The sequence below is a fragment of the Mytilus edulis genome, chromosome 5 (genome assembly GCF_963676685.1).
Source record: "Mytilus edulis chromosome 5, xbMytEdul2.2, whole genome shotgun sequence".
Taxonomy (NCBI): Eukaryota; Metazoa; Mollusca; class Bivalvia; order Mytilida; family Mytilidae; genus Mytilus; species Mytilus edulis.
In genome coordinates, this window is record NC_092348.1 from 9942772 (window position 1) to 9968749 (window position 25978).

The 25978-nt window shown below is 30.5% G+C and overlaps 1 protein-coding gene across 1 annotated transcript; it reads left to right on the forward strand.

The window, feature by feature from the left end:
* The first annotated feature begins 5761 nt into the window (after positions 1–5761).
* Positions 5762–24162, forward strand: LOC139522694 (uncharacterized). The gene is made up of 5 exons (XM_071316161.1): positions 5762–5899; positions 9058–9235; positions 15819–16178; positions 19819–19991; positions 23705–24162. Exons 1-5 carry the CDS (start codon positions 5839–5841, stop codon positions 24160–24162), a joined length of 1230 nt encoding a protein of 409 aa, XP_071172262.1. The 5' UTR covers positions 5762–5838.
* The last annotated feature ends 1816 nt before the right edge of the window (positions 24163–25978 follow it).

Sequence of the window (25978 nt, forward strand, 5' to 3'; positions counted from 1 at the left end):
AGATAGTATAAAACATCAAATATTTGCTAAAAGCCCTTAGTACAGTTATGTACAGAATAACAACATAAATCAAATGTCTTAGTCATGTTTAATCGAATAACGCTAGCACAAAATCTTGATATACAGTAGAGACGGCTTTCTATTGATTAGACCGGATGTGATTAGTTTCATGATTTCGTTTTTTTTTTATTGATCTTTTTGGTGTTCAAACTACAGTGCATACATACATTTTTACAAGACATAAGTGAATGACATGACATGTATGGCATTGTTATACTATTGACATTATGCAAATAAGACATAGTAAAAAATTACAAGATAGTTGTGTGAATATTCAGTATATAATACGTCTTAAGAATACTTTGAAATACATTATACTATAACAGTATTAAAAAAATAAATTTAATTAAATAGCTTTCATAAATTCCCCCCATCTGTTGGCAAAAGACTCGTGTTTGTCTTTAGAAATATATAAATATTCTAATATCTCCAGACGTCTTTTCAAAAATTTAAGAAAAGCTTGCACAGATATGAACAGTCTGTCTAATTATGTGTTCTTTACATAATAAATGTAATATTTTGCCTGTAGAATGCAATAATTTAGAACTAAGTTATCAGAACTCAATACACCAAAAATGACACTGTCTTTATTCAAGAATAGTTTTTCCTCCAAAACTGAATACCACCAATTTGAAAAATCTCTCCAAAATTGTTTTATTTCTGTACATTCAAAAAATTTATGCTCTATAGTTTCTATTTCTTTACAACTGGCACATTCATTAGTTAAGGAAAGTTTATATTTTGCAAGAAGATAATTATGTGAGACTATTCTGTGTAGTAATTTATATTGAAAAGCTTGTGGTTTTCTTTCTATAGTACATTTGAAAGCTAATGAATAAATATTTTTCCATTTTTCGTGATTTCGTTGCAACTGACATTTACCGATTAAGATTTCAATCATTGTGGACTGACGTTTTAGTTTGAGTGATTCATAATTTGACTCATTATCTAATCAACTTTAAAATCAAGTCTGCAGGTAGGTATGAGTATTTTGTGCAGCCAACTCGAACAAGATAGGTTAAGCCGACGCTTACATCAAAATAGAATAACAAAAAAAAAAACGAAATTACAGGACAGTGGGGAGACAATAGATACTGACAATAACAACTTTCAAATATATCAACCAACAACAAGAATAGAAAACAACTATAATAATTCCGACTTAGAACAGGCATCTCCCGAGAAAGAGTGGATGTTTAACCAAGTTGTATAGCTAGCTATATATTCCACGTTTACGTGTACGATAGTTGTATATAGTTCCGTTATATTGACAAACTTTTGTGAACAACTCAAACGACAAACTGTTGTTTAACGTGACAATAATTAATAATGGTAAAATCACAAAAATACTGAACTGAGGAAAATTAAAGTCCCTAATCAAAGACAAAAATCAAATAAAGGCAACAGTAGTATACCGCTGTTCAAAACTCATAAATCCATGGACAAAAAAACAAAATCGGGGTAACAAACTAAAACCGAGGGTAACGCATTAAATATAAGAGGAGAACAACGACATAACACTAAAATGTAACACACATAGACAAAATCCCAAGAGAATAACAAATATAACATATATTTATAACATCAAAACCAAATACATGAATTTGGGATAGACAAGTACCGTGAGACGTCTTATCGCAATGTGAATTTACACTCCAAAAAAAAGAGAAAACAAACGACACAACGTTATAATGTAATACACACAGAAACGAACTATATTATAACAATGGCCATATTCCTGACTTGGTACAGGGCATTTTTAAAGGAAAAAATGGTGGGTTGAACCTGGTTTAGTGGCATGCCAAACCTCGAACTTTTATGGCCATGTGAAATATAACATCAAAATGACAACACAGGACTACAATATAAATAAATTGGAGAACACAATTGACAAAGAATCACACGAACAACAGCCAACAAAAGGCAACAAGTTCAAAATTTTAATACGCCAGAAGTGTATTTTGTCCACACAAGACCTACGTGTGACGCCCAGATACAAAAGTTTGAAAGCCGAAACGAGTACAAAGTTGAACAGCATCGAGGACCAAAAGATCAAAAAGGTTGTGCCAAAAACGGCAAGGGTTTTCTGTTAGTTACCCGAAAATCACTGTAATTTAGAATAATTTATACTTTTGCGAACAGTAAATTTTATAAAATGAATATTCAAAAGATGTACATGATAAAACTGAAGTATTAACTAATTACAGGAAACAACTGAAATACATTTACATAACCTGACATTTGAAACACAAAAGTAGACACATCCGAATAAGTTTAAACCTCTATGCCAAGTGACGTCCTATTTGAAACTGAAAAATGACGAAAAAATGACGTCATTTGAATTTGTAAAACAGATCATCAAAAAATGAAAAATGACGTCACATAAGAATGAATAAGATAGAATTGGGATAGATTTAAGATTATATATTTGAACTAAATACTGATATTGCATTTAATAACAAAGCACATTTTAATACTTATCAATATCAAACTAAGGTAGCAATTAACTATATTATAAAACTCACAACCTTAAACACATCAAACGAATGGTCTACAACTTTCATATTCCTGACTTGGTACAGGCATGTACTTATCTATGTAGAAAGTTGTGTATTAAACCTGGAATACAGAAGTCAACATAATGTGAACGTACACAACAAAACTAAATGAACAACATCAATATATATGTACTTAAATTAAAATGATCTTTACTCATTTAACTTTTTATAAGTATCTAAAATACATCTTATTCGTATAAAAACAAGGAAAGGGCGGCATCATCACAATATTATTGCAGCTATTTAGATTTTGAAGGAACAGTATTTTCTGTCATTAAAACATGTTGAACGAATCAGGTTCGCTCAATACATGACTTAAAACTCAATGAATACAAGTTTGAGCGTTCTAAAAAGCTATTGACTGCTTCGCTGTACCCTAATTTAAGGTTAAATGTGTGCATGTGGTTGTAAATTTAGAATTGGAAATGTGGTATTTTTAGATATTGATTTATATAAAATGGATTTACTCTAAGAGTGTGCATTATATACGCATGCTTTTAAAATTTTGATTACCTTTGAAAATTAAAACATTAAAACATAGTCACGACTCTGGAGGTGTGCCTCTCGGGTGGTGTGTCTAGATTGTCAGAAGTTACAAAATTCAGAAAATGCATTTTTGTAAACATTGTATAGGAAAATTGTTAAGCAAATCAAATCGTGCATACTGCAGATTAACAAAGCAAAAAAACACGTATTAATAATAATGGGTTCACAAATTTCAAATTGTAATATACATTTTTTTTCATATTTTCCGTGAAATAACTAGGAAATAGCATATGTCAATAAATAGATGCTTATTTTGAAAAATTTGTCAAACTATTTTCTTAATTTTTAATTACTTTCATGTCATGTTTTGTATAATGTATAATAAATTGATATTTCAATATTGAATTTCAAAGTGCAATATATGCATAATAAAAAAAACGAACATGAATCAATGACAGTTGCTTAGACCTGTAATACACATAATTAATTTTCCTGCATTTGAAATCTTATCCTTAGACGAAAAAAATATGTAATTCTTTATCTCATAGTAAATAGCTGTAGCTTTTACCATAAAGCAACCAATCAGAATATATACGTGATTATTATTTCAAGCTGGCGTGTATGTCGACTGAAACAAATAGCTCCGCACCGTGATGCTAAGCAAAAAGACAAAGGTTGAATAGTAAAATAATCAAACAATCAAAGTAGCAATTATTAACATTATATATTAAAAGATTACCAGGCATATAATCCAAACGATACAACGTATGTATGATGCACAGTACATTTAATGAATGGCTATAATCTATTTTGAATTTATTGAACCATAAAACTAATTTTTGACTCTTCACATTGAATAATCCGCGAAGCGGATTATGTGAAATGTGACGAGTCAAAAATTAGTTTTATGGTTCAATAAAATCAAAATAAATTATTGCCATTCATCATAAATAAATTTCTATCAAAAATAAGGCTCAAAGTACTTTTTATATTATTTATATTAACAATAACAACGCACACACATGTTGGCGTATGAATACACAACGTCAGAGTGGGCGTGTCTCCATTAAAATTGACAACATTGAAAATAAAACTAATGATTTTAACCAATTTGAAAACAGTAAAAACACAAAATTTATTTATTGATTGAATATAATTTGCATTACAATAATAGTGAATACGCTTTGTATGTTCAAAATTGCCACAAATATTTGACGCAGTGATTTTACATAGTTATAATTATCCAACAGTATAAGGCTTGAAGGTTATTTTGTAATAAATTTTTCCAAAAATGTGGATTTGAAATGCCTTTCCATTTCGTGAAGATGGATTACGAAAAACACTTTAAAGAAATTAAATTACATGAATGATCTTCCAAATATTGTTAAATATTGTATGTGAGTGTTTTTTGTTTGAAAACGAAAAAAAGGATAAACATTTTAATTTAAAAACAAATCTCACTAAAGAGACCTAATCAACAAATCTAGCATTAATAACAGCAAAATGCAAAATAATACGCAAAATAAGATTAAAGCAATATATTCCCGTAGAAAACCATAGTGCTTTTAATAATTAGAAATTTTATCAAAAGCAAATTTACAGAAAAATAACAGATCACTGATGCTTTATGTTAACAAAAATTATTGACGTCACCGTAGATATCTTTAAATTTACATAACCATTTCGTGATGATATACAGCGGCAATTTTCTCTAAGGGACTGTAAAGAATATAAACTAATGTAATTGCTTTCTCCATATACAAAATATCATTATTGTAAATTTAGAAATAAATGAAAACAACGGATGCCGCTATGTTAATACAAACATTCATTGTGTATTTGATTGAATTTATTTTAATGCTTTTTTGCAGAAACAATTTTAATTGAGCTAACACAAAAAGTACAATACAACGTTAACTTTATATTGTCGGTCAAAGTTCGTTGATGCAACAAATTTTCCGTTTTCATTAGTGTTAAAAGGGTGTCATCGATTACAGACTGATGAATAATTTCAACATTAAAAGCATTTTTAATTGCAGATTTTCTAAACCTATTGTATACAAAAAGTTTTTATATATAGGTATATGGTTATTATAAAATAGAATGTCGTCAAGGAAACCGTTACGTATAAAGGTGTTATACCACCAAATCATGGTAAGTCACATCCGGTTATATTCGAAAATTGGTCGAAAAAAAATAATCCCTTAAATTTGACAGTTGTAGGTAATTAATCCTTCATGTTATTGCAGTAAAAAAATTCTGTGTCATGAACATATGTCTTGGGTATTTCAAAGCACTATTATTTTTTTTAAATAGGGTTTCTATAGAATAATTCGGAAATTTGAGGTTACATGGTTACTGAAGCTTGTACACACGTTAAACATGTTTAGAAATTTGATTGGGTAACTTCCAGTGATGGTTATTTTCTTATATACAATGAAATCTTATGTGAAATGTTTTCTATAGTACTGGACAGGATAACACTTTACTCATGCCAAGTATTTCTTTATTTGAAACAAAGGTAAAGTCTGCATAATTATTTTTTTGTGAAAATTTAACAAAGACTAATAGGGGAAAATCAATGGTGGTATTACACTTAAACAATTATCACCATTCCTCTCCGAATTCATTTGCCATATTGAATTTTAAATGTATTCTATACACACAAAAAAATAATGTTTAACGCACTTTTTGTTTTAGTTTGCAAATAATTTTGTAATAAAAAAATGAGGATATGAGTACACGGGAAGTGTTTATGCTAGCTGTTTTGGGGATATATATCAGCAATGAAGAAGGTAAGCTATTTATCTATCTGTCACCAGTTAAAATACTTCAAAAAGCTACGTAAATTATTAACAAATTATTATGAACGGAGAGATACATGGCTTATCATAAAATACATGTATTTTACAATGCCTTAAGAAAATAAAACATTAATTATTAGTGTATTTTTATCAGGTATATTTTAGTTCATATATTTCCAATGGGAACGAACTGTGCACCTCTCCATGCCGACCTCTTTTTATTTTCATTTGTGTCGGAGCTCCTTCATACACAAGTCAAAAACAAGAAGATCAAAGAAACCAGGTTATTCACTTCACATTCAGATACATTGATGATGTTCTTTCCATTAACAATCAAACTTTTCTGATCGGGTTTCATTAATATATCCCCCATAACTACAAGTTAAAGAAACACCTGACACTATTTCCTCCGCCTCATTTTTAGACTTGTACCTCGAATTTGACATATACAGTAATTTAAGTACAAGAATCCTGGACGAAAGAGACGTTTCTAATTTTGAATTATCAATTCCCCAACCAAATAAGCAATATACCAACTTCACCTGTATGAGGGATAACAATTTCCCAACTTATTCGGTATTCAAGACCTTGCAGCCATTACTCGGACTTTTTTAAACGTAACCAGTGTCTGAGCAGAAAGTTGATGAACTAGAGTTATGCCAATAGCATCTGGTCCTGTTTTTAAAAAAAAAATCATCGGACCAAACCAAGACCTTGTCTTGAAGTAATCAATCTGAAGGTGTTTATCATCTAAATAACATGTTATAGTTTTCTTTTATATGTCTTTGTGAATATTACTTTTACTGTTGAGTGTATTTTTGTGATATTCATTTGACGTGGCTCGGTTCTTGTTCATCCCTTTATTGGGCTATTATGCTACGGTAATCTGTTGTATTTTTGTCTTTCATTTTTGATAATGTGCTTTGTCTATATGCCCTTTTGTGTTTCTTTGTTACATATGTTTGTTTTAATAGTGATTAAAATAAGTGTTCAGTAATGTTTGGATTTTACTTTTCACTAGCGGGTCATGTTATAAAAATATGATATCAAACAAGGAAATACTCCGTGATGCAATATCATTTGTTTTCAGTGATTAGTTTTGTGGACATGTATTTGCATTTGTACTCATATACAAAGCCGAATTCTTACAAAACCTTCTTGAAGACAAATGTTTTTGGAAAATTTCAGACATATTGATGATATTGTGTCACTCAATGTACCACATGTCAGTGAGTGTTCCAATATATATCCGAGGAAACATGTAAGGATACTATCGAACTTATAAAAAAATTAAAGCCTATTTCATACTTTCATATTTTTTTTCAATAGTGACGAAAATTGACGACTACATACTAGCATCTAGATAGAATACTAGAACAAACGTAATTTTTTTCAACTTCCAAATTGTTAATTTTCCATTTGATATCAACTACATAATATAACCCTCTGCTGATCTTATGGCTTTTGAACCTGCTGCATTTGTTTTCAGTTTTCCTAAGTCAGGAACATGTTGTTCAGTGTTTGCATTTTTGATGTGGTTCATGAGTGTTTCTCAAAACAAAAAAATAAAGTAGACTCTTTATAGCTTGCTGTTCGGTGTAAGCCAATGCTCGGTGATGAAGGCCGTACTTTAACCTATGATAGTTTACCTTTTACAAAATGTGATTCATACCATATATTCTTATATCTCTATGTACTGTTAAGTAATTACTAAAGAAGCACTATATGATTAACATCAACTTAGTTTTGAACAAGGTATTAAAAAGAGTTTGTATTGTCTTCTTTCTGTCAGTAAGGAATAAGTGTTAAACGTTCTGCTAATTTTCCCCGGTTCCATATGTTATATTTTACAGTATATCAGTTGTTTGATGATCATTGCTCATTAAGTATTATATTAAAGACTAATGTAACCTCAAAGCTGTTGAGTGTAACTGCTGCGGATATTTTTAATGAGAATTTTTGAATAAAAAGAATAAAAAGAATACGTTTTATTTTACAAATTCACTGAATTAAATCAAGGAATCTTTAAAAAAAATCTTTAATTATTTCAATGATTTTGTAAACTCTCTAGTCAAAATCAGGGATTTCATAAAATCACTTATCAGTACAATGAGTATACAAAAAATCAAACAATTTCAGGGATTTTACCAAATCAATGATTTTTATAAATTTACTGTAACATATATTGATCTCAACATGGCATTTTCATATCTGTCTCTTATCAGCCCGTGAGCCAACAGTCTCGACGGATAATTTTGGTAATTGGCTGTTTTTTTTTTCTTTTTATCATATACTTCAACAGAAGACATATGAACAACAACTTTTTTTAAACTTTGAAATATTTGTTGTATCATTTGTTTTCCTGTTTCGTATTTTTTTTTATTGTATCCTACCCATTTTAGTATTACACTACAATTGTACGTTACAGAAATGCATTCGATAATAACCAGAAGCTATTGCTATAAACGTGCAGCAGTAAATAACGAAATTTATATCACATAGCTAAGACAATTCCTCAAATTTTATGGAAAAACATTTGAACAAATTAGTTCTATCAAGGGGTTCAAATATACCATTATTTTCTATAATTTTATGATACGGGTAAGTAACTTACCAGATATTTACAATAATATTTCTCTCCATTAATAACTTTTTTAATTAGTTATACCTAAAAAAACCATTATTGGCAGTTTTTTCAATGTTTCACTTACTTTATTGAATTAAGGATGTTCGCTACTCTGTTTTATAAAAAAAATAACAAGCTTTTTAAAAGACAATTATGAATTGATAGTATATAAATAATGAAACTAAAAAAGTAGAAAAAAATGGAGGGTCCGTGTGCTCGTTTTAGAGATATAAGCCATTGAAAATTTGGCGGGAAATTATTCTCTCTAGATTTTTCATATATTTAACATTGGCACCTTATTGTTTCTAACACTATGAAAAAGTAACAAGATTTTTATAAAATTTTGAAATATGGCTTTTTAAACTTTATGTAATAAAATTATAAAAAGAAAAGTAGGGGTTAGTGGGCAAAATATTTTAATGACAATACATGGATTAAACCAGAGGATTCCGAAAAACTGGCAAAAAGTCAAAAAATGGAGGAGCAACCATCCTTAACGTGCTATATGTTAATTTTCTTTCAGAGATAACAGCGTGTCCAAACTTGTTCACTAAACATACTTATTACGTCAATAAATGCTACCATGTGTCAACAATCAAACAAAAAGGAGATGAGTACGCATCATATTGCTCATTAAAGAACAGTCGGAGAGCCTCTTTGCATAATAGGGCAATGCAAGACTTTCTTAGTGACATGGCGAAGTAAGTATTAAAAGGCAGCTGATTACATTTTCAATACACATATTATTTACTTCTTTGAACTTTTTAGATCAGGTAACACAATAATGGCAAAAAGTGGATTAGTAAGATAAACAAATAAATATTTGTCCCCATGTCGTTTCTTGGTCCAATTTTTGTCATAATTTAAAAAATTACAATAATTTGCAAAATCAAAAAAAGAGAATAACTTATTGCTACTTTAATAAGCCTTATCTATCTATGAAAGACAATTTTGCGAACAATGTTCCTCTGTATAAGTGATAAAGAACTATTCTACTTGTAAAACATCATTAAAATTAAAAACAAAAACAAAAAAACAATGCAAATTCAACCTCAAAATTAAATGAGTATGAATAAATTATTATATATAAAAAGTTCATCAAATTACCACAAAAATGTATGTAAAAGAGGGACGAAAGATACCAAAGGGACAGTCAAAGGTTACGTTATTGACTTATCCTGTCAGACAAACTTATCATAAGTACCAGGCTTATATTTTGTTTTTTTTTTGCTAGTCGCGTTTGTTGTCTGCTTGAGACTCACCAGTGGCACTCGTACCTTTCCTTTAAAAAAGCTTAAAAAAGCTTAAATTCCTTATAATTGGACCAAAGACTGCTAAGAAATCTACACCTTAGTTTTTCAAATACTTCAATTAGTTTGATATATTATGGAAATAATTGTATAAATCGTGATACAAGCATGAAGTTTGGTAACAATGTTTTTATATATCAGCACAGTAACAAAACAGAAAATGAGCATATCAAAGATATTTCGTTTCAACACAAAAGTGTTGACTACTGGGCTGGTAATACCCTACCTAGGTGTTTCACATAATAATTCAACAATTTGATTCCAGTAAATTTACAAAAGATAACCATTTTTTCAGTTTTTTACAAAACTTGTACCATTCCCTGAGATCATTTTGCGACTCGATATTAGAAAGAATCACATCTAGATTGTAGCAGTTTGTAATTCAGTTTGCACTCAACATTTCATTTCATTAGTGGTACATCCTATTTAGTGTCCTAGTAATTGACTATTAGTGTCAAATCAATGAACATTGGTCAAAAGTATCAAATATATATCAACACAAGTCCATGTCGACCAATCAATGACACAAAACAACGTATAAACAACACATAAAAGATAATAGCAAATCAAATCGTGGGATGTATAAATAAAGGCAACAGTAGTATACCGCTGTTCGAAACTCATACATCGATTGAGAAAAAAACAAATCCGGGTTACAAACTAAAACTGAAGGATACGCGTCAAATATAAGAGGAGAACAGCGACACAACAGAAACACAATATTAAAATGTAACACACACAGAAACGAAGTATGATATAACAATGGTAATTTTTCTGACTTGGTACAGGACATTATAAAAAAAAATGGTGGGTTGAACCTGGTTTTGTGGCAAACCTCCCGCTTTTATGGCAATGTTTATTTGTCCGGAACCAACAAAATCATATTACACACTTGTTTACATTTTTTTTCGGGGAAGGGGGGCATTGCATAAAAGGGACAACCCGATACAAAATATGCTGAATTATTTGTTTTTAGTTATTAACAGCGTTGTTGTGTAACCCGGATTTGGTTTTTTTTCTCAATCGATTTATGAATTTCGAACAGCGGTATGTTGTATATGTCACAAATCTTATGCATGCTTATATGACAACAACATTTTCTTTTATGATTTCGACCGGGTTCATTTCATACATCAATGCCTTTACTGTCTATAGAAATATAGAACATTATCATCTCCATAAGTTTTGTCATACTGATCACAGGCACAAATTTATTCCATTTGAAGACTCGGTCTATTTGTATAGGGAACCCAACTTGACACACTATGTGTAAATGATATTCCTTAAGAAAAAAATAACCGGTCTATGCTGACCTTTTCATTAACTGTCGTTTTTTCAAGTGATTCGGATCATGCTAAAAAAAACTTATCTAATCAGTAGTTGACCATGATCTCTTGAAATTGGATGAAATGGTCTAGAAAATAGCAAATATTCTTCAATCCTGATAAAAATGAAAAATCCTAGTTTTCGCAAATATTGGAAGAAATATCAAAGAAATACTACTTTAATAACATAAACACTTTACTTATGGTTATATTCAGATGTAACGCCATGTGGAATGTCCATTATTAAAATAATACATTTAATTGTGGTTAAACATGGTCATTTTTATAAATTTCCTGTGTACAAAACTTTGAATTTTTCGACAAAAATAAGGATTTTCTTATCCCAGGAGTAGATTACCTTAGCCGTATTTTGCACAACTTTTTGGAATTTTCGGTCGTCGAAACGTGCGTCTGGCGTATTGAATTATAACCCTGGTACCTTTGATAACTATTTAAACATCTTAATGTAACCTTGAAACTTAAATCTCGATTTATTCGACCAATTTTTAAAAGTTATATTTAGAATAAGGAGGATATTTTTTTTTGGAATTTGCAAAGTACATTTGTACGTAAGGAACATAAATTCATAGTAGAGATTGCACACGTTGTCGTGCTTAAAATGGCCCCTCTCCAAGATATCTTTTGGACTTTTTGGAATTGTCTTTTTGATATTGTATCTGATTGAGGCTATCAAATCCATTGAATAGTTCTATTGGTCTCAATTGGCTTCCAGAACGCTTGAATGGGGGAAAATGTATACTTTCCAAGATCAAACCTACTAGTTTTAAACATAATCAGGAACTTAAAAAGATTCCAAAAAATACTTAATGCTGTGACATAAACAAAGATAAGCAAGACTCGTTATAATAATCTTTGTCGTTTTTTAAGGTAGATGCGGTGTCTAAATTATAACCCATAAAGAAAAAGAAAAAAGAAAAAATAAGGTCACCGGCCCGTTTTCTCGCTAGATTATAAAATAGGTAAATTCCTAACACATTCTATTGTAAAAATACCTTAATCTGAATTATCTGCCCTTGCATTTGAGTTGCCTCCCTTTATGTGGCAAAGTTGAAAAGAATTTAATCAAACAAAAGTTTTCTGTTTTTTGTAAAAAACAACCAAAAATATGATAAAACGTGTTATTTTCTATATTGAAATGAAAGTTCTTACACATGAATTACCTACTACTCGAACAATTTGCAAATTCTATTAAAGATCTAACCTTGTTATCTGGAATTTCCAAATCCAAGATGGAGGAAGACACTTTTTCTACCTTAATTATAATTTTCCCCACATTGATATTCTGGAAAGGAATTTTCATTTTTCAAATATCATATAATGTAATGTTCATGTAGATGCTTTATTGTAATATGTATTGTAATGAGATGTAATGACTCCATATGAATGTTTAACTTGTGACTTTTCCATCGACTAAAGCAAATAAACAGAAGTTTAAACTATAAACAATTGAAGCTTTTTATAGTCGTCGAGAAAATTGATGAAAAATTGTATTGGCGAATTATGTGACATAACAATCATAACTTATTGTTATTGTTACTATCAATGACAAAGGAGTGGATTAAATCATTCAAACTATATAGCTACCTTGGTGATGTATTAATCTTACTGAATCCCAGGTTGTTATGACGTTTGGTTTATTACTGTCAAATTTAAGAATTAACTTAATCTAGGTCAAAAAAGCTAGGATTTACAGTTTTGACAAAATAGAGAAAGTACACTAATTTTTTTATAACTATTTCAAATCATCTTAGATTATCATCAAACTCTACAACTATCTTTGCAATATATTTATCTTACTGAATCATAGGTTGTTATATAGTTAGGTGTATTTCTGTCAAATTTATGAATTTAATTAATCTAGGTCAAAAAGCTACGATATTAGAAATATATCTTTCCTCATAATTTGGAAAAAAGTATATATAAAATAGTTATATAATTCCTTTAATGTTTTTTTTCCTTTTGATATATATTATATAAATATATCAAAAAGGGATGACCTAGATTAAATAAATTCTTAAATTTGACAGAAATACACCAGACTAAATAACAACCTATAATTCAGTAAGATCGATATATTGCAGATAGTTGTAGAGTTTGATGAAATTCTAAGTTGATTTGAAAAAGTTGTGTAAAAAATTAAAGTGTACTATCTCTATTTTGCCTATTAAAGATGCCTATCTAAATTTATATAATAATTTTTATTTTTACCTATTCATTTCACAGCAATAAATCAAACTACCTAATAAGCTTGAATTTTGTAAGATCAATATTTGATTTAGTTAGATGGACTGATTTACCCCAGTCAAAACTAAATTTGAAGGTCAGGACTACTCGAGACATGTCGAGACTAATCAAGACAGGTCGAGCCATGGTTAATACCATTTCAGACTACACAAAGATCATTAAGTACTGAATCAGACTAATTAACTAAAGTCGAGACCAAGTCGAGTACACTTAAGTACAGTCAAGGCAATGTCGAGACTTGTCGAGTAAAATGTGTGCTTGATCTTACTGGTCGAGCACAAAAACTGGTCAATTCAGACTCTGAGCAGTTTGTAGTGATATACGAACGGAACTTAAGTTGGAATTATCCTACTGTAATATTTTGTTCTTTTGTATTGAACGTTATCTATTGACTTAAAACATGGATGGAACAATGCCAATGACAAAAAGTCTTGTAGATGCAAAAAAATCAATAAAAAAGTTGCATGTTATGAAAATGTTTAGAATACATATACTACTGTTTTGTTCTCTATAGGTTAAATGATTATACAAATTAATGCTTATAATTCATTGGCAACAGTAGTTGAAAGATGCTTAAATTTCATAAATCCATGTGGATGAAATTTCGTTGACTTCATAAGGAGTCAAATAGAAAAAATACCCAACTGCAAGTAAAATCCAAAACGGAAATTCCCTAATGCAATTGCCAAATAAAGGCCCAAACACATAAAATGAATAGATAACAAACCCGGTGTATCAACAGGGTAAACGCCGCATCATTTTCTATATTAATAAATCGCCTACTTTTGTTCATTTTTTTCTAGATTCGATATGTATATTAAAAGTCGATTAAATCGGCAACAGCAATTTTAATGAAATACTTTGACCATTTACCAGTGACTGGAAAGGTAAATGTATAATCATCATATTTAAAATTAAATCGTTTTGCTACCAAAGCTGTCATTTTTGCAACATCGAAATGCATATGCTATTCTCATTCACTCAAACAATAGTGTCTATAAACGATTTATAATGGATGTAGTAATAACATGAAAAGCATTTATTTGAACTCTTCTATGAGTGATTAATTATATTCGAAACAAAAGATTTTTTTCAATCGAATTTATATTTAAAAAAAAAATGTGTTTCACTGTAAAATGAACTCACCAGATCCATATCGACAATTTTATGTGTTTTAATAACCATGTTTGTCATATCTAAATAGAAATCGTTTTCTAGGACACCTACATGAATTGATGAATTGATCTGATTCGGAACTTTTTCAAAAGTGGATTGAAGCGTCAATGATAGCTTCCAAGATAATTTCTTTTTGAAAATAAACTTCAAGATGATATACGAAATTCGAATATTACGTACCGAATTGAATATCTATGATAAATTGGTTGTCATATTCCTTTTCTGGAAATATTTCTTAGTTTTAATCAGTAGTCTTAAACTGGAAGAGTGCATGTTGTTTTTTATTTCATTAGTATAGAAAAAATAACAATGTTTTTTTTTACAGAATCAAGGTCAATGAACAATATCATGTCAATATAAAAAAAAGTATGAGGCTTAGTAACTTCAAAATACCGTGGGAAAATAAATTCAAAACGTTACAATATATAATTGGCTTTTAATCATTCATAATTCGAAGTAAAACACAACCAAATGGTCTACATCACACCGAGGTACAGAAACTCAAACTGATCTTAAATGCGGAGAGACATTTTTAAATTAACTGATATTTTAAATTCTGAAGTCCTTTGTTAGTGAAGGAAGATTTTTTAAATTGCTTCTATGTTTTGTTTTCTCCATTGGCATTGTTAACCGTTCTGGCTAGTAAATAATTGTTATTATGCGACATGACAGCTGTAATTTGTATCAGAAACTAGACTTTACCTTTTTTAAAACGGGTACATTTTTAAGAGGCAATAAAACTTTGTGAGGATTTTAATTTTACCTAACTTCTTATGGGTAAAGGGAAGATTGTCATTTAAAGAATCATCACGAAGAGAAACTGATATATAGTGACGATAATCATGACAACGTATTCGAACGAGAGTTGAGAATAATCGACGGACTGTAAAGGGGGGGGGGGGGGGCAAAAAGATGAAGCACCATCATGGTTAGTAGAGCCGTTGAGTTTCAATTTTTATAAATAAAGTACTACGTCTTATTATTTCATTGCAGAACGATAAAACATCATAAAAGGCAAAAACAATGGCCGTTATGCTGTTTTACTTACAAGTCATCTGAGCTTTTCGTGTTTTACCTGATGAAGTCTAAAACTTAAAAGGATATACAAATTTAACCGCTACAAACTTACAAGGGTCTGTTAAATTAGCATACACTAATAACTACTTTGATACTCAAAATGTATGACTATTATTTATTATCTCTTATAGCGAAGATTTTTCGATAGGTGTTCTATGGATAGGCGATCCGCCAGATTACAGTTGGGCAGACGGTAAAACTTTTGATCACTGGGAAAACTTTCAGTCAGACGTTTCTCCTAGTAAATCTGATGATATGGTTTATGTTGATTATACTACTGGAAAATGGAATTTCGATATGGGATCTCACGGGCATATTGCAGCGTGTGATTATACGATTGGTGAACAGACTGACAGACACTATGCTCTAGTTGGTGGGAATATAATGTGTGGACGGTTAGAAGTGTTCCATGATGGATTCTGGGGAACAATATATGACCCAACCCCAGATATAGAACTTGGATATTTGCTATGTAATCGTTTAGGATATGAGTAAGTATTGAAAATAAAAATAGGGCGAGATAATTATAATGTATTTTACTTAGATTTACACGTTTTTGAGAAAAGGACAACGAAGAACACAAATGTTATGGATTCATACAATGATAATCTCGGATAAACGTTGGTTTAATTTTGTATGTCCCTGTTGGTAATGACTTCATAAAGTATTGAAGAAATTTTACATCCTTAATCCTAAAATGTTTGCTTTAGATCGTAACATAATGAACGTTAATCAAGCAAATCGCATTGGTATCATTAAGGTGCTAATTTATTATTTCCTTTGTCTGTGTAAGATTGATGACGGTTGTCATATGTGAAACAGGATCTCCTTACCCTTCCGTAGTACCTGAGATCACCCCCAGTTTTTGATGGGGTTCGTGATGCTAAATGTTTAGTTTTCTGTTGTGTCTTGTGTACTTTTATTTGTCTGTTTTATCTTTTTCATATTTACCAATGGGGTTGTCATTTTTTTATTTTATTTTTATGAGTTTGAATGCCCCTCTAGTATCTTTCGCCTTTCTTTTATGATATTACACATACTTTTATAAATGAATCAAAACCAAAACATATAAGTAAACGTATTAAAGATAGTGGTATATGTGGAAACAATGTTTATGCATTATGATTATGTCCCTGTGGTAACATCGTAAGCTGCTTTTATACACACTCACTACATTCTATTAGAAATAGATTAAAGTTGTACATACGTTTTTAGATAATAATTGTACATACGTTTTTAATATTATGGTATGATATAAACTTGAGTGATGAGAAACAAAATACCATATTCTATTTACTAATTTTAAACAACTGCTTCGGAACTATGGTTATAATAATAAAAGTGAAATCACGAAAATACCGAACTCCAATCAAAATTTATACGTCCCTTACCAAATATCAAAATGAAAGAATCAAACGAATGGAAAACAACTGTCATATACTTGACTTCGTGCAGGTATTTTCTCGTGAAGAAAATGGTAGATAACTCTTGTTTGACAGCTTGCCATGTATCTAAATTGTATGACAGACACATACAAATCTATTATAAAATTGAGAATGGAAATAAGGAATGTGTCAAAGAGTCAACAACCCGACCAAAGAGCAAACACAAGCCGCAGGCCACCAATGGGCCTTCAATGCAGCGAGAAACTCCCGCACCCGGAAGCGTCCTTCAGCTGGCCTCTAAACAATATGTACAGTAGTTCAATGATAATGAACGTTATACTAAACTCCGAATTATACATAATAAAGTAAAATTAAAATTCATACAAGACTAACAAAGGCCAGAGGCTCCTGACTTGGGACAGGTGCAAAAACAAACCAAGCAGACATAAAAGGTACAAAAATGAAAAAGGGGTACTGCAGACAACATTGTGCAGAAGAAGCCGTGTCAGTTGGCTCTTTAATTTCTAGTTCTATATGGTATATTATTAATGAAACCCACTAAGAAAAGATTAAATTGTTAATGGAAAGAACATTATATAGATATAGATATATATAAAACGTCTGAATATTAGTTAACGATCTTTCCAACGAGGGCACTGGGTCGTTATGAGTAACGATACATCTACACAATAAATGAATTATATAAACGGCTTGAAAGTGTACAAAACAACATCAATAACAAAAATAAGGAAACCATAAACGTAATTATTTATACATATTTCGGATAACAGATATCCTTCCTCAGTAAGATTCTGGTGTAAAAGGAATAATGTCAACATGATTTGATTAAATTATTACACTCTTGAATTCATACAATAAAACAATTAGAAAAAGACTTCATAGTTTAGACGCTTGTATATTTCTGAAAAATGTATAAACATGACACAGGTTATATAACTATTTACAACAGAGAGTACAAAGATATGCTTCAAATAAAAATAGTGATGTGCGATATGAACTGTCACAATTCTAAAATTTAAAAGGTGACAACAGTTAAAATAATACAAGAACGATTGCGTCAATATACATGTGTATATGAATGTAAAATTAAATTAACTTGCTTCTTTGTGCTTCTTGTTTTTGACTTATATGTAAAAAAAAAAAAAAAAGAGATCGGTAAGGAAAGGCGCACAGTTCGTTCCACTATGATTATCGATAATGTGTCTACTTCTAATTAAACAAGTATATTGTTAATAAGAAAATCCGGCATACTGATCACTTGTTTCCCTGTGCAGCATGTTTTACCTTTTTGATTCACTATTGATAAAAAGTAATAAATTTATAGCGTACGATACCATTTCTGAATCGAAAATTTAAAAGCATCGTGAATTATTTCTTCTGAATTATTTTTCCTAATTTGTTTTTAATTCACAAACGGTTAAAAAGCAAAAGTTTTGATAGAATTAGATTGATTTTTATACAAAGATCAAGATTCAAAATATCCATAGTGCACCTCATAGAAAGCCTGTTTCTGTAATGAAAAAGTTAAATATGCTAGATTCACATACTGGAACTAGGGTGTAATAATTAAAGCAGATATTTTTCTCCTTGACAATATCGATGTGGATTTTGGTAATATTTTTTCGGCATGTTAAAGGTATTCATATGGACACCAATTGTGCCATTTTAAAGCAAACGTGTTCCTGTTTTGTTATGAATCACTCTTTTTGGCTAAACTTAGCTCAGTCATTGTAAATCCACCATTTTCTACATAAGAAAATGCCTGTATCAAGTCAGGAATATGACTGTTGATGTGCATTCGTTTGATGTGTATGAACTTTAAACTTTGCCATTTGATAACAGACTTTCTGTTTTGAATTTTCTCGAATGTCAGTATTTTTTGTTACTCTACTTTTCAAATGGGAATATTTTATAACCTACCTTTACCTTAATCTGTCTGTTTCGCGATAAATAACCAAGCAGACCCTTTTTATAATGATTTTAATACATCAAGGATCTATCTTTTCTATGATAGAAATATATAATTCATGATTATTGTTCATTTCCAGATTTGGATGTTTCGAAGAATATTCTCAAGTTAAACTCTTTAAAAAAAGACTACAAAAGCGACATGTTTTCTTTGTATCTATGCTCTTTCTTTCAACTTGGCACTTAATGAGAGTTGCCTCCCAATGTACGTAATTGACATCTAGTAGTGTCTTGAATCAAAAAGTCCGTTGCGGAACCCAATTAGTGCGGAAACGTAAAATCATACTACATGTATAATAAAGGCTGCAATACATGTACATATGGAGCCATTTCAAGAATATAGACACTCTTGTAAACACAGGATATGTTTTGTTTTACTACACAATCTTTGGAACCAATGTTCACAATAAGACACTAGGCTTTCTTATAAATGCAGCAGGAACAGTCTAGTATAGAATAAATCAAATACATAATAAAATGTGGCTGGAACATGCACTTTGCTTAAACCACATGCTAACTAAAACCTGGATGAAGTAATAAGGGGAGGCAAATCTAGTACAAAGCGTTATAGATTTTGCACAATGAGAGTTGCCTCCTATTGTACGCGTAGATTTCATACGATAGAGCGAAGGCTATGTTACTAATTTCAAAAACGGAATTTAACATTTGGAAGGTTAAATCATCATGTTTGGCAATCAGGAAAATGCAAGTTTATTAAGAGTCGTCTCATTTATTTTATTTTGTGTTTGATTTTAAGGTTTGTTGCTTTCGACTCATCATGTGTATCCAAGGTGGGCACCGGTTTAATATGGTCAATTGATGCTGTGTGTGATTCTAATGCTACAACAATTGATGACTGTTTTCCAGGTCAAACAACATGGGATACTTCAGTAACAGACCACACACATGATGTGTATGTCAGGTGTAAAGGTAAAAGGACTAACTGATAAATATTTATCAACTAATAATTTTGATTCAACTTTATCAGAATCTATTTAACCCTAAATTATGAAAGCATTTAAGTATCTAAAACGTGGAGTAATATATGATCACATGGACCTAAAATAGCTTAATTCACCTAAGGTTAACTCTTTCCTAAGATTCCTTTTGATATCTGAATGTTTCAAAAGAAAATTAAAGAAAAGGATAGTATAAATTATGTTAGTACTATTTGATTGAGGACGCCATCGGGATATCATAAAGACAGGCAGAAGTTACCAAAGGATATTCGAACTCAAAAGTCAAACTGACAATCCCACGGTTTACTTAAAACTTGTATTTCACATAATTATTAATTCGAAGCTTGAGGCATAATAATGATGAATTTTAATTTTAAGTTTATAATTCCACCCTTTGCAAAACAAATGTTAAGTTGATTAAAAGGGTATTCTTATAAGGCAACCAAACTCATGATCGGCATGATAAAAATCTTGTTATATTTTCTATTTCGAGTATGTAGTTTTTCAAACCTATTAAACATTGTACTTGAAAGTACAACATTAATTTCTTCAGATGTAAGATAAGATAAGATAAACGAACACTTCTTCTTTTAGATTTTATATTTTCAAATTGTAAAATATATTTTATATCTTGACAACCTTTCAGTATTTATTAGTATAGAATAGTTAGCAGCGATCGAATGTTTTATGACTTTTAAAACTGAGTTTCAATTAAGTATCTAACAATCACGGCTTCAATCTTTTATTTTTGGAGTATTTGAAATTTTCAAAAGTTATTGATGTACAGAGAAGTGAAAACAGGACATCCATTTGACACATTGATTTTCACCAGCATCAATTTTAATTCATCCTATTTAATTTTTCTTCATTTTTGTTGGTTTAATATTTTCCATTACTTATTTTTACAATAGAATTGCTAATATTGTAAATATTAAAATATTTCAAAAGTGGTGAAGAGCAGACACATTATAAAGCTATTAGTAGTTGTCTGTTTAAAACTTTCACAAACAAATTGAATAAAAGAATAAATGCAAATAACACATTATATATTTCGACATCATCAAACATAAATATTAAAAAACCAAAGATGGATAAGTAACTGAATACGTAGTTAAAATAAAATCACAAAAATACTGAACGCCAAGGAAAATTCAAAACGGAAAGTCCCTAATCAAATAGCAAAATCAAAAGCTCAAACACATCAAACGAAAGAATAACAACTGCCACACTCCCAACCCCGCACATGCATTCTACATGCAGAAAATGGGATAACAACTGCCACACCTGACCCCGCACAGGCATTCTACATGCAGAAAATGGGATAACAACTGCCACACTCCCGACCCAGCACAGGCATTCTATATGCAGAAAATGATGGACCAGCGGTATGACCAAATAGAACATAAAAGAATAACCAACTTCAACTACGATAAGTTTTGGCTTCTCAGTTAAAATACTGCATGATTTCGTTCTAGTCATTTCATTTATACTATTTTTAATGTTGAAAAGATTTTCTTGCATTTCGGGAATTTTTATTAAAATGTTAACATATACGTTAGATAACATACAGCATCACAGCGGTGTACATCATTTTTTTATTTTGAATGTTTTAAATAGATTGAAATCATATATTAGGTTTAGTTAATCTAGTAATTAAAAGTAAAATCACAAAAATACCGAACTCTGAGGAAAATTCAAACAGGAAAGTCCCTAATCAAACGGCAAAATCAAAAGCTCAAACACATCATACAAATGAATAATAACTGTCATATTCCTGATATGGTTAGGCATTTCCTTATGTAGAAAATGTGGGATTATACCTGGTTTTGTAGCTACAAAAACCTCTCACTTGAATGAAAGTCGCAAAAATTCCCTTAAATTGACAATGATGTGCAAGAAAATCAAACAGAAATAATAGGTAAAAATATCAAAACTGGGATATAGCAGTCAACATTGTGTCACAATCTCAATCACTATGAAAACGAACAAATATGAAACAAAGACATACACCAGAACACATTATCAAAAATGAAAAACAATTGAATAATAATTATTACATTTTTTACTACATTTGCTTTTTTGGTTTTCCCAGTCAATAAAAAGCGTTTAGCTAATAAGAGTGAAAGGAATCTAATTCATTTTGAGGTATTTTTCAACCTTAACATATAAGTTAATGAATCAAATCTCAAGAAGAATACAAAATTTGACCATAGCACAGTAACACAATGACGGTATGTATAAGAACATCTAAATGTGCTTCAAGGCAGTAACTTATTTTTAAAATTCATGAACTGAAAGTGAGCATTACTAATCCTTTTTACGAAGAGTATTTTTACATTCGTCTTAAGAATTCCTACATTTCCTACATTTCCATTGATCGAATACTGTTTACTTTATTCTAGATTATATAATAATTTATCTACAGAGAATTTTTAGAGGTATGTTAAAAATCATGAAAGTACCGAAGCACATACCACTGGGCCGATAATATTTACAAGGACGATCATTCACGGTATCGACTCAGTGCTAGGAAAATAAAAAGAACACGGTAGAAAGTTGGTGGTTCGATTGGTTATCTTGACTCGCATCATCACACATACTCAAACCCAAAACTGCAAAAGCCAATGATGTAAAACTCAGATAAATGAATAATTGTGAAGCGATCTTTTTAAATTAACTATAATTTAAACATGTTAAAGCAAAAATGTAAATATAATCAGTATGCGTAAAAGTATTTTTTTAAATGACCTTTATTTGATACCTTGGACACTCAAAGTTTCGAATTACAAATATAACACATTGAAGAGATTAAAAAAAATCAAAGGAACTAAACAGAACAGACACTCTATACAGGAGGGCTCGGTGGCCAAGTAGTCTAAGTAGTTCTACTACTGTAATCACTAGCCAGTCTACTCTGAGGTTGTGAGTTTAAACCCCGTTCGTGTGTGTGCACTCGAATCCAATCTTAATTAACTAGGATTGTCAGTTTTCCTATCGAAGGTCGATGGTTTTCTCCGACTTCCTCCACCAATAAAAACGGGCAAACACGCAATAGACCCTGCTTAAAAGTGGCGTTAAAACAACCATCAATAATCAATCACTATGTTAAATTCAAACTGTCCTCCGAGAGATTCCGAACCTTACCTCAACATAATAACAAATTGACGGGTTCTCAGATTTTTATTAAAATAATATCATGGGCGGAAGAAACAACAATTGATGATTGCTGTAAGAATCATAGTTTGAATTCTTAATTATAAATTGACGACTTGACAGATTTTGACAAAAATTATTAAAGGAATTGTCCAAAAAATGAATGAAAGGAACAAAGGTCCACAAATATATCGGAGATTGGGTAATTGTCATTCTGATATATATAATTCTAATGTTTGTACAGATAATGTCCTTCGATAAACAAATTTACGAAAAAGATAATAAAACAGCAAACTACAAAAAACATTGTAGCATGTAAAAACTTAAAGCACTGGCGAAAAGTTTATTTTATGGAAATAATTTTGTTAGATTGGTGATCACTATTATAGTTCAATGTTATGACTCTTTGATATTCTGATAGATTAACATTTATTTATTGAACCTTACGAGTAAAACTTTTTTACTTACCAGAAAAATGTAAATAATTAAATTACAGTTAAATATATATTAACAAATTTGTGTTTCTTACAGAAAAAGTGATAACAACAAGAAAACCAACTACAACCGTCACAACAAAAGCAACAACAAGTGGTTCCACAACAGAAGAATCAACAAGTGGAGCCACAACTGAAGAATCAACAAGTGGCTCCACAACAGAAGAAACAACAAGTGGCTCCACAACAGAAGAAACAACAAGTGGCTCCACAACAGAAGAATCAACAAGTGGACCCACAACTGAAGAATCAACAAGTGGCTCCACAACAGAAGAATCAACAAGTGACTCTACAACAGAAGAATCAACTAGTGTTTCCACAACAGAAGAAAAGAAAACATCTACAGAATCTATGTTATATCCTTCAACAACAGAGTACTGCTTGACGAATTGTGACGTTATACACACTGTTACAGAAACAGTAACCATGACACAAAACGTTACTGTAACGGCGACTGCAACCGTCAACATTACTATAACTACATCAGGCAAGTAATAACAAAAGATTGCAATGGTTTTTTTTAAATTTCAAATTAACACTTGTGTGCCTACATTATTTCAATATTTGTACACATGGTCATGTAATTCTTAAACTTTTTCTGACATCTTTACACAAAATGTTTTGAATCTGTACTGATTTATATGTGTTGGTCGTTTTTATCCTTTTGAATAATTTCACATTTTTTTCATACCGGTGTTACTCATAGTTTACTCAGCGCGATGGAATGGTTTTGTTCATTGCTGTAAAGGCTTTATGGTGACCTATATTTGCAGAGAATTTGTTTTACAATTAAAATTTTATTTGACGTCACTTAGGATCGAATCCCATCTTGGAAGTGTATTATATGTAACTGGTATAACTTTGATGCAGGGTTCGTGTTGCTTAGTCTTTAGTGTTTTATGTTGTGTCTTCTGTACTGTTGTTTGTCTTTTTATTTTTAGTCAAAACGTTGTCAGTTTATTTTCTATTTATGAGTTTGGATCTCCCTCTGGTATCTTTCGTCCCTCTTTGACGAGTTAAACAAAACGACGAAGCCGCTCGGCTTTCAAAGTCAATGAAGCATATCCGTTAACTTTTGTCATAAATAAATATATTTAGATTTTCATTAGGTTTACAGGAAATGTATATATATGTTTTGTCGGCTCTTTTTAAAAACTTTTTTCTTGTATTCAAGTTATATTCTGCAAAATGTCTTCTTAGAAAAGATGAAGATTTGGTATAATTGCCAATTCACCTAGCGTCATAAACAACTATAGTTCGCCGCATTGCTTTTAACGATGAGCAAAACTCAAAGTTACATTTAAACTTATTCTTTAGTTTTCTATTTTGTGTCGTGTGTACTATTGTTTGTATTTTTCATTTTTAACCACGCCTTTGTCAGTTTATTTTCGATTTATGAGTTTGAATGTCCCTCTGGTATCTTTCGCCCCTCTTTTTAAGCTATAAAACTGAACGATTTGAGTAATTTGAAAATTTTAAAAACAACAATTTGTCGTCATAATAGCCAATAAAATACCAATATGCATACAGCAATCATTCAATTAAATGCTCTTGACCTAAAATGACATGCGCTTAAAGAATGTGGTGGCATATTTGTGAGTAGCCGAATTGTACTAACAAAGACAGGGGAGTACCAACACACACTGAGAACAAATTTAGTTTCAACACCATAGTAAGGCTGTTGAATAATAATGTTTTATCGATCGATACTAACATAATATTTATTTCTAATAATTATAGATTATCGTTGATCATCTCAACGAGATTGATTTTCTCGCTTAAACCGGTACGGCGAAAGAGAGAAAAGCAATCGAGTTGAGTTACCAATGATAATCTGTTTATCGCTATTTTACCTATGACGACGTTGTCAATTTCATGTCAATTTCATTAGCAACGCCACTTGCACCCTTAGTGTCTAGCAATAATTTATATTTCACTCGACTCGCTGAGAAAGGAAAATTACAGTCAGCAAGATCAAAGGAAAATTTTGTAAAATAGCGATAAAGTAAATCATACCGTACTATTCAGTTAAGAAAAAAATATATGGTCTCACATTTACATTCATTCGGTACTATGCGCTTTTATGTTTGCACAAAGTCATGGTTTTCTTGGTCTACATAATTTCTTTTTAACATTTAATCCGTTTGATAATGTAAGTATTCATACTTTGTTATGCATAAACATAATATATGATTAGTTTGAAATAGCTACGAGTACCTTGAAATTGGTTTTGTATATTGTTTTTTCTGTTGTATTCTTGTGTTATGGTTAAGATAATAAATCATCCAGTTCATTTATTTGATTTAAGTTT

Excerpts from the sequence above, each read along its gene's own strand:
- LOC139522694 (XM_071316161.1), top strand. The coding sequence starts at position 5,839 with ATGAGTACACGGGAAGTGTTTATGCTAGCTGTTTTGGGGATATATATC. Across the intron at positions 5,900-9,057 it reads ATATATCAGCAATGAAGAAG|AGATAACAGCGTGTCCAAAC; the intron begins GTAAGCTATTTA and ends ATTTTCTTTCAG. Across the intron at positions 9,236-15,818 it reads TTTCTTAGTGACATGGCGAA|CGAAGATTTTTCGATAGGTG; the intron begins GTAAGTATTAAA and ends TATCTCTTATAG.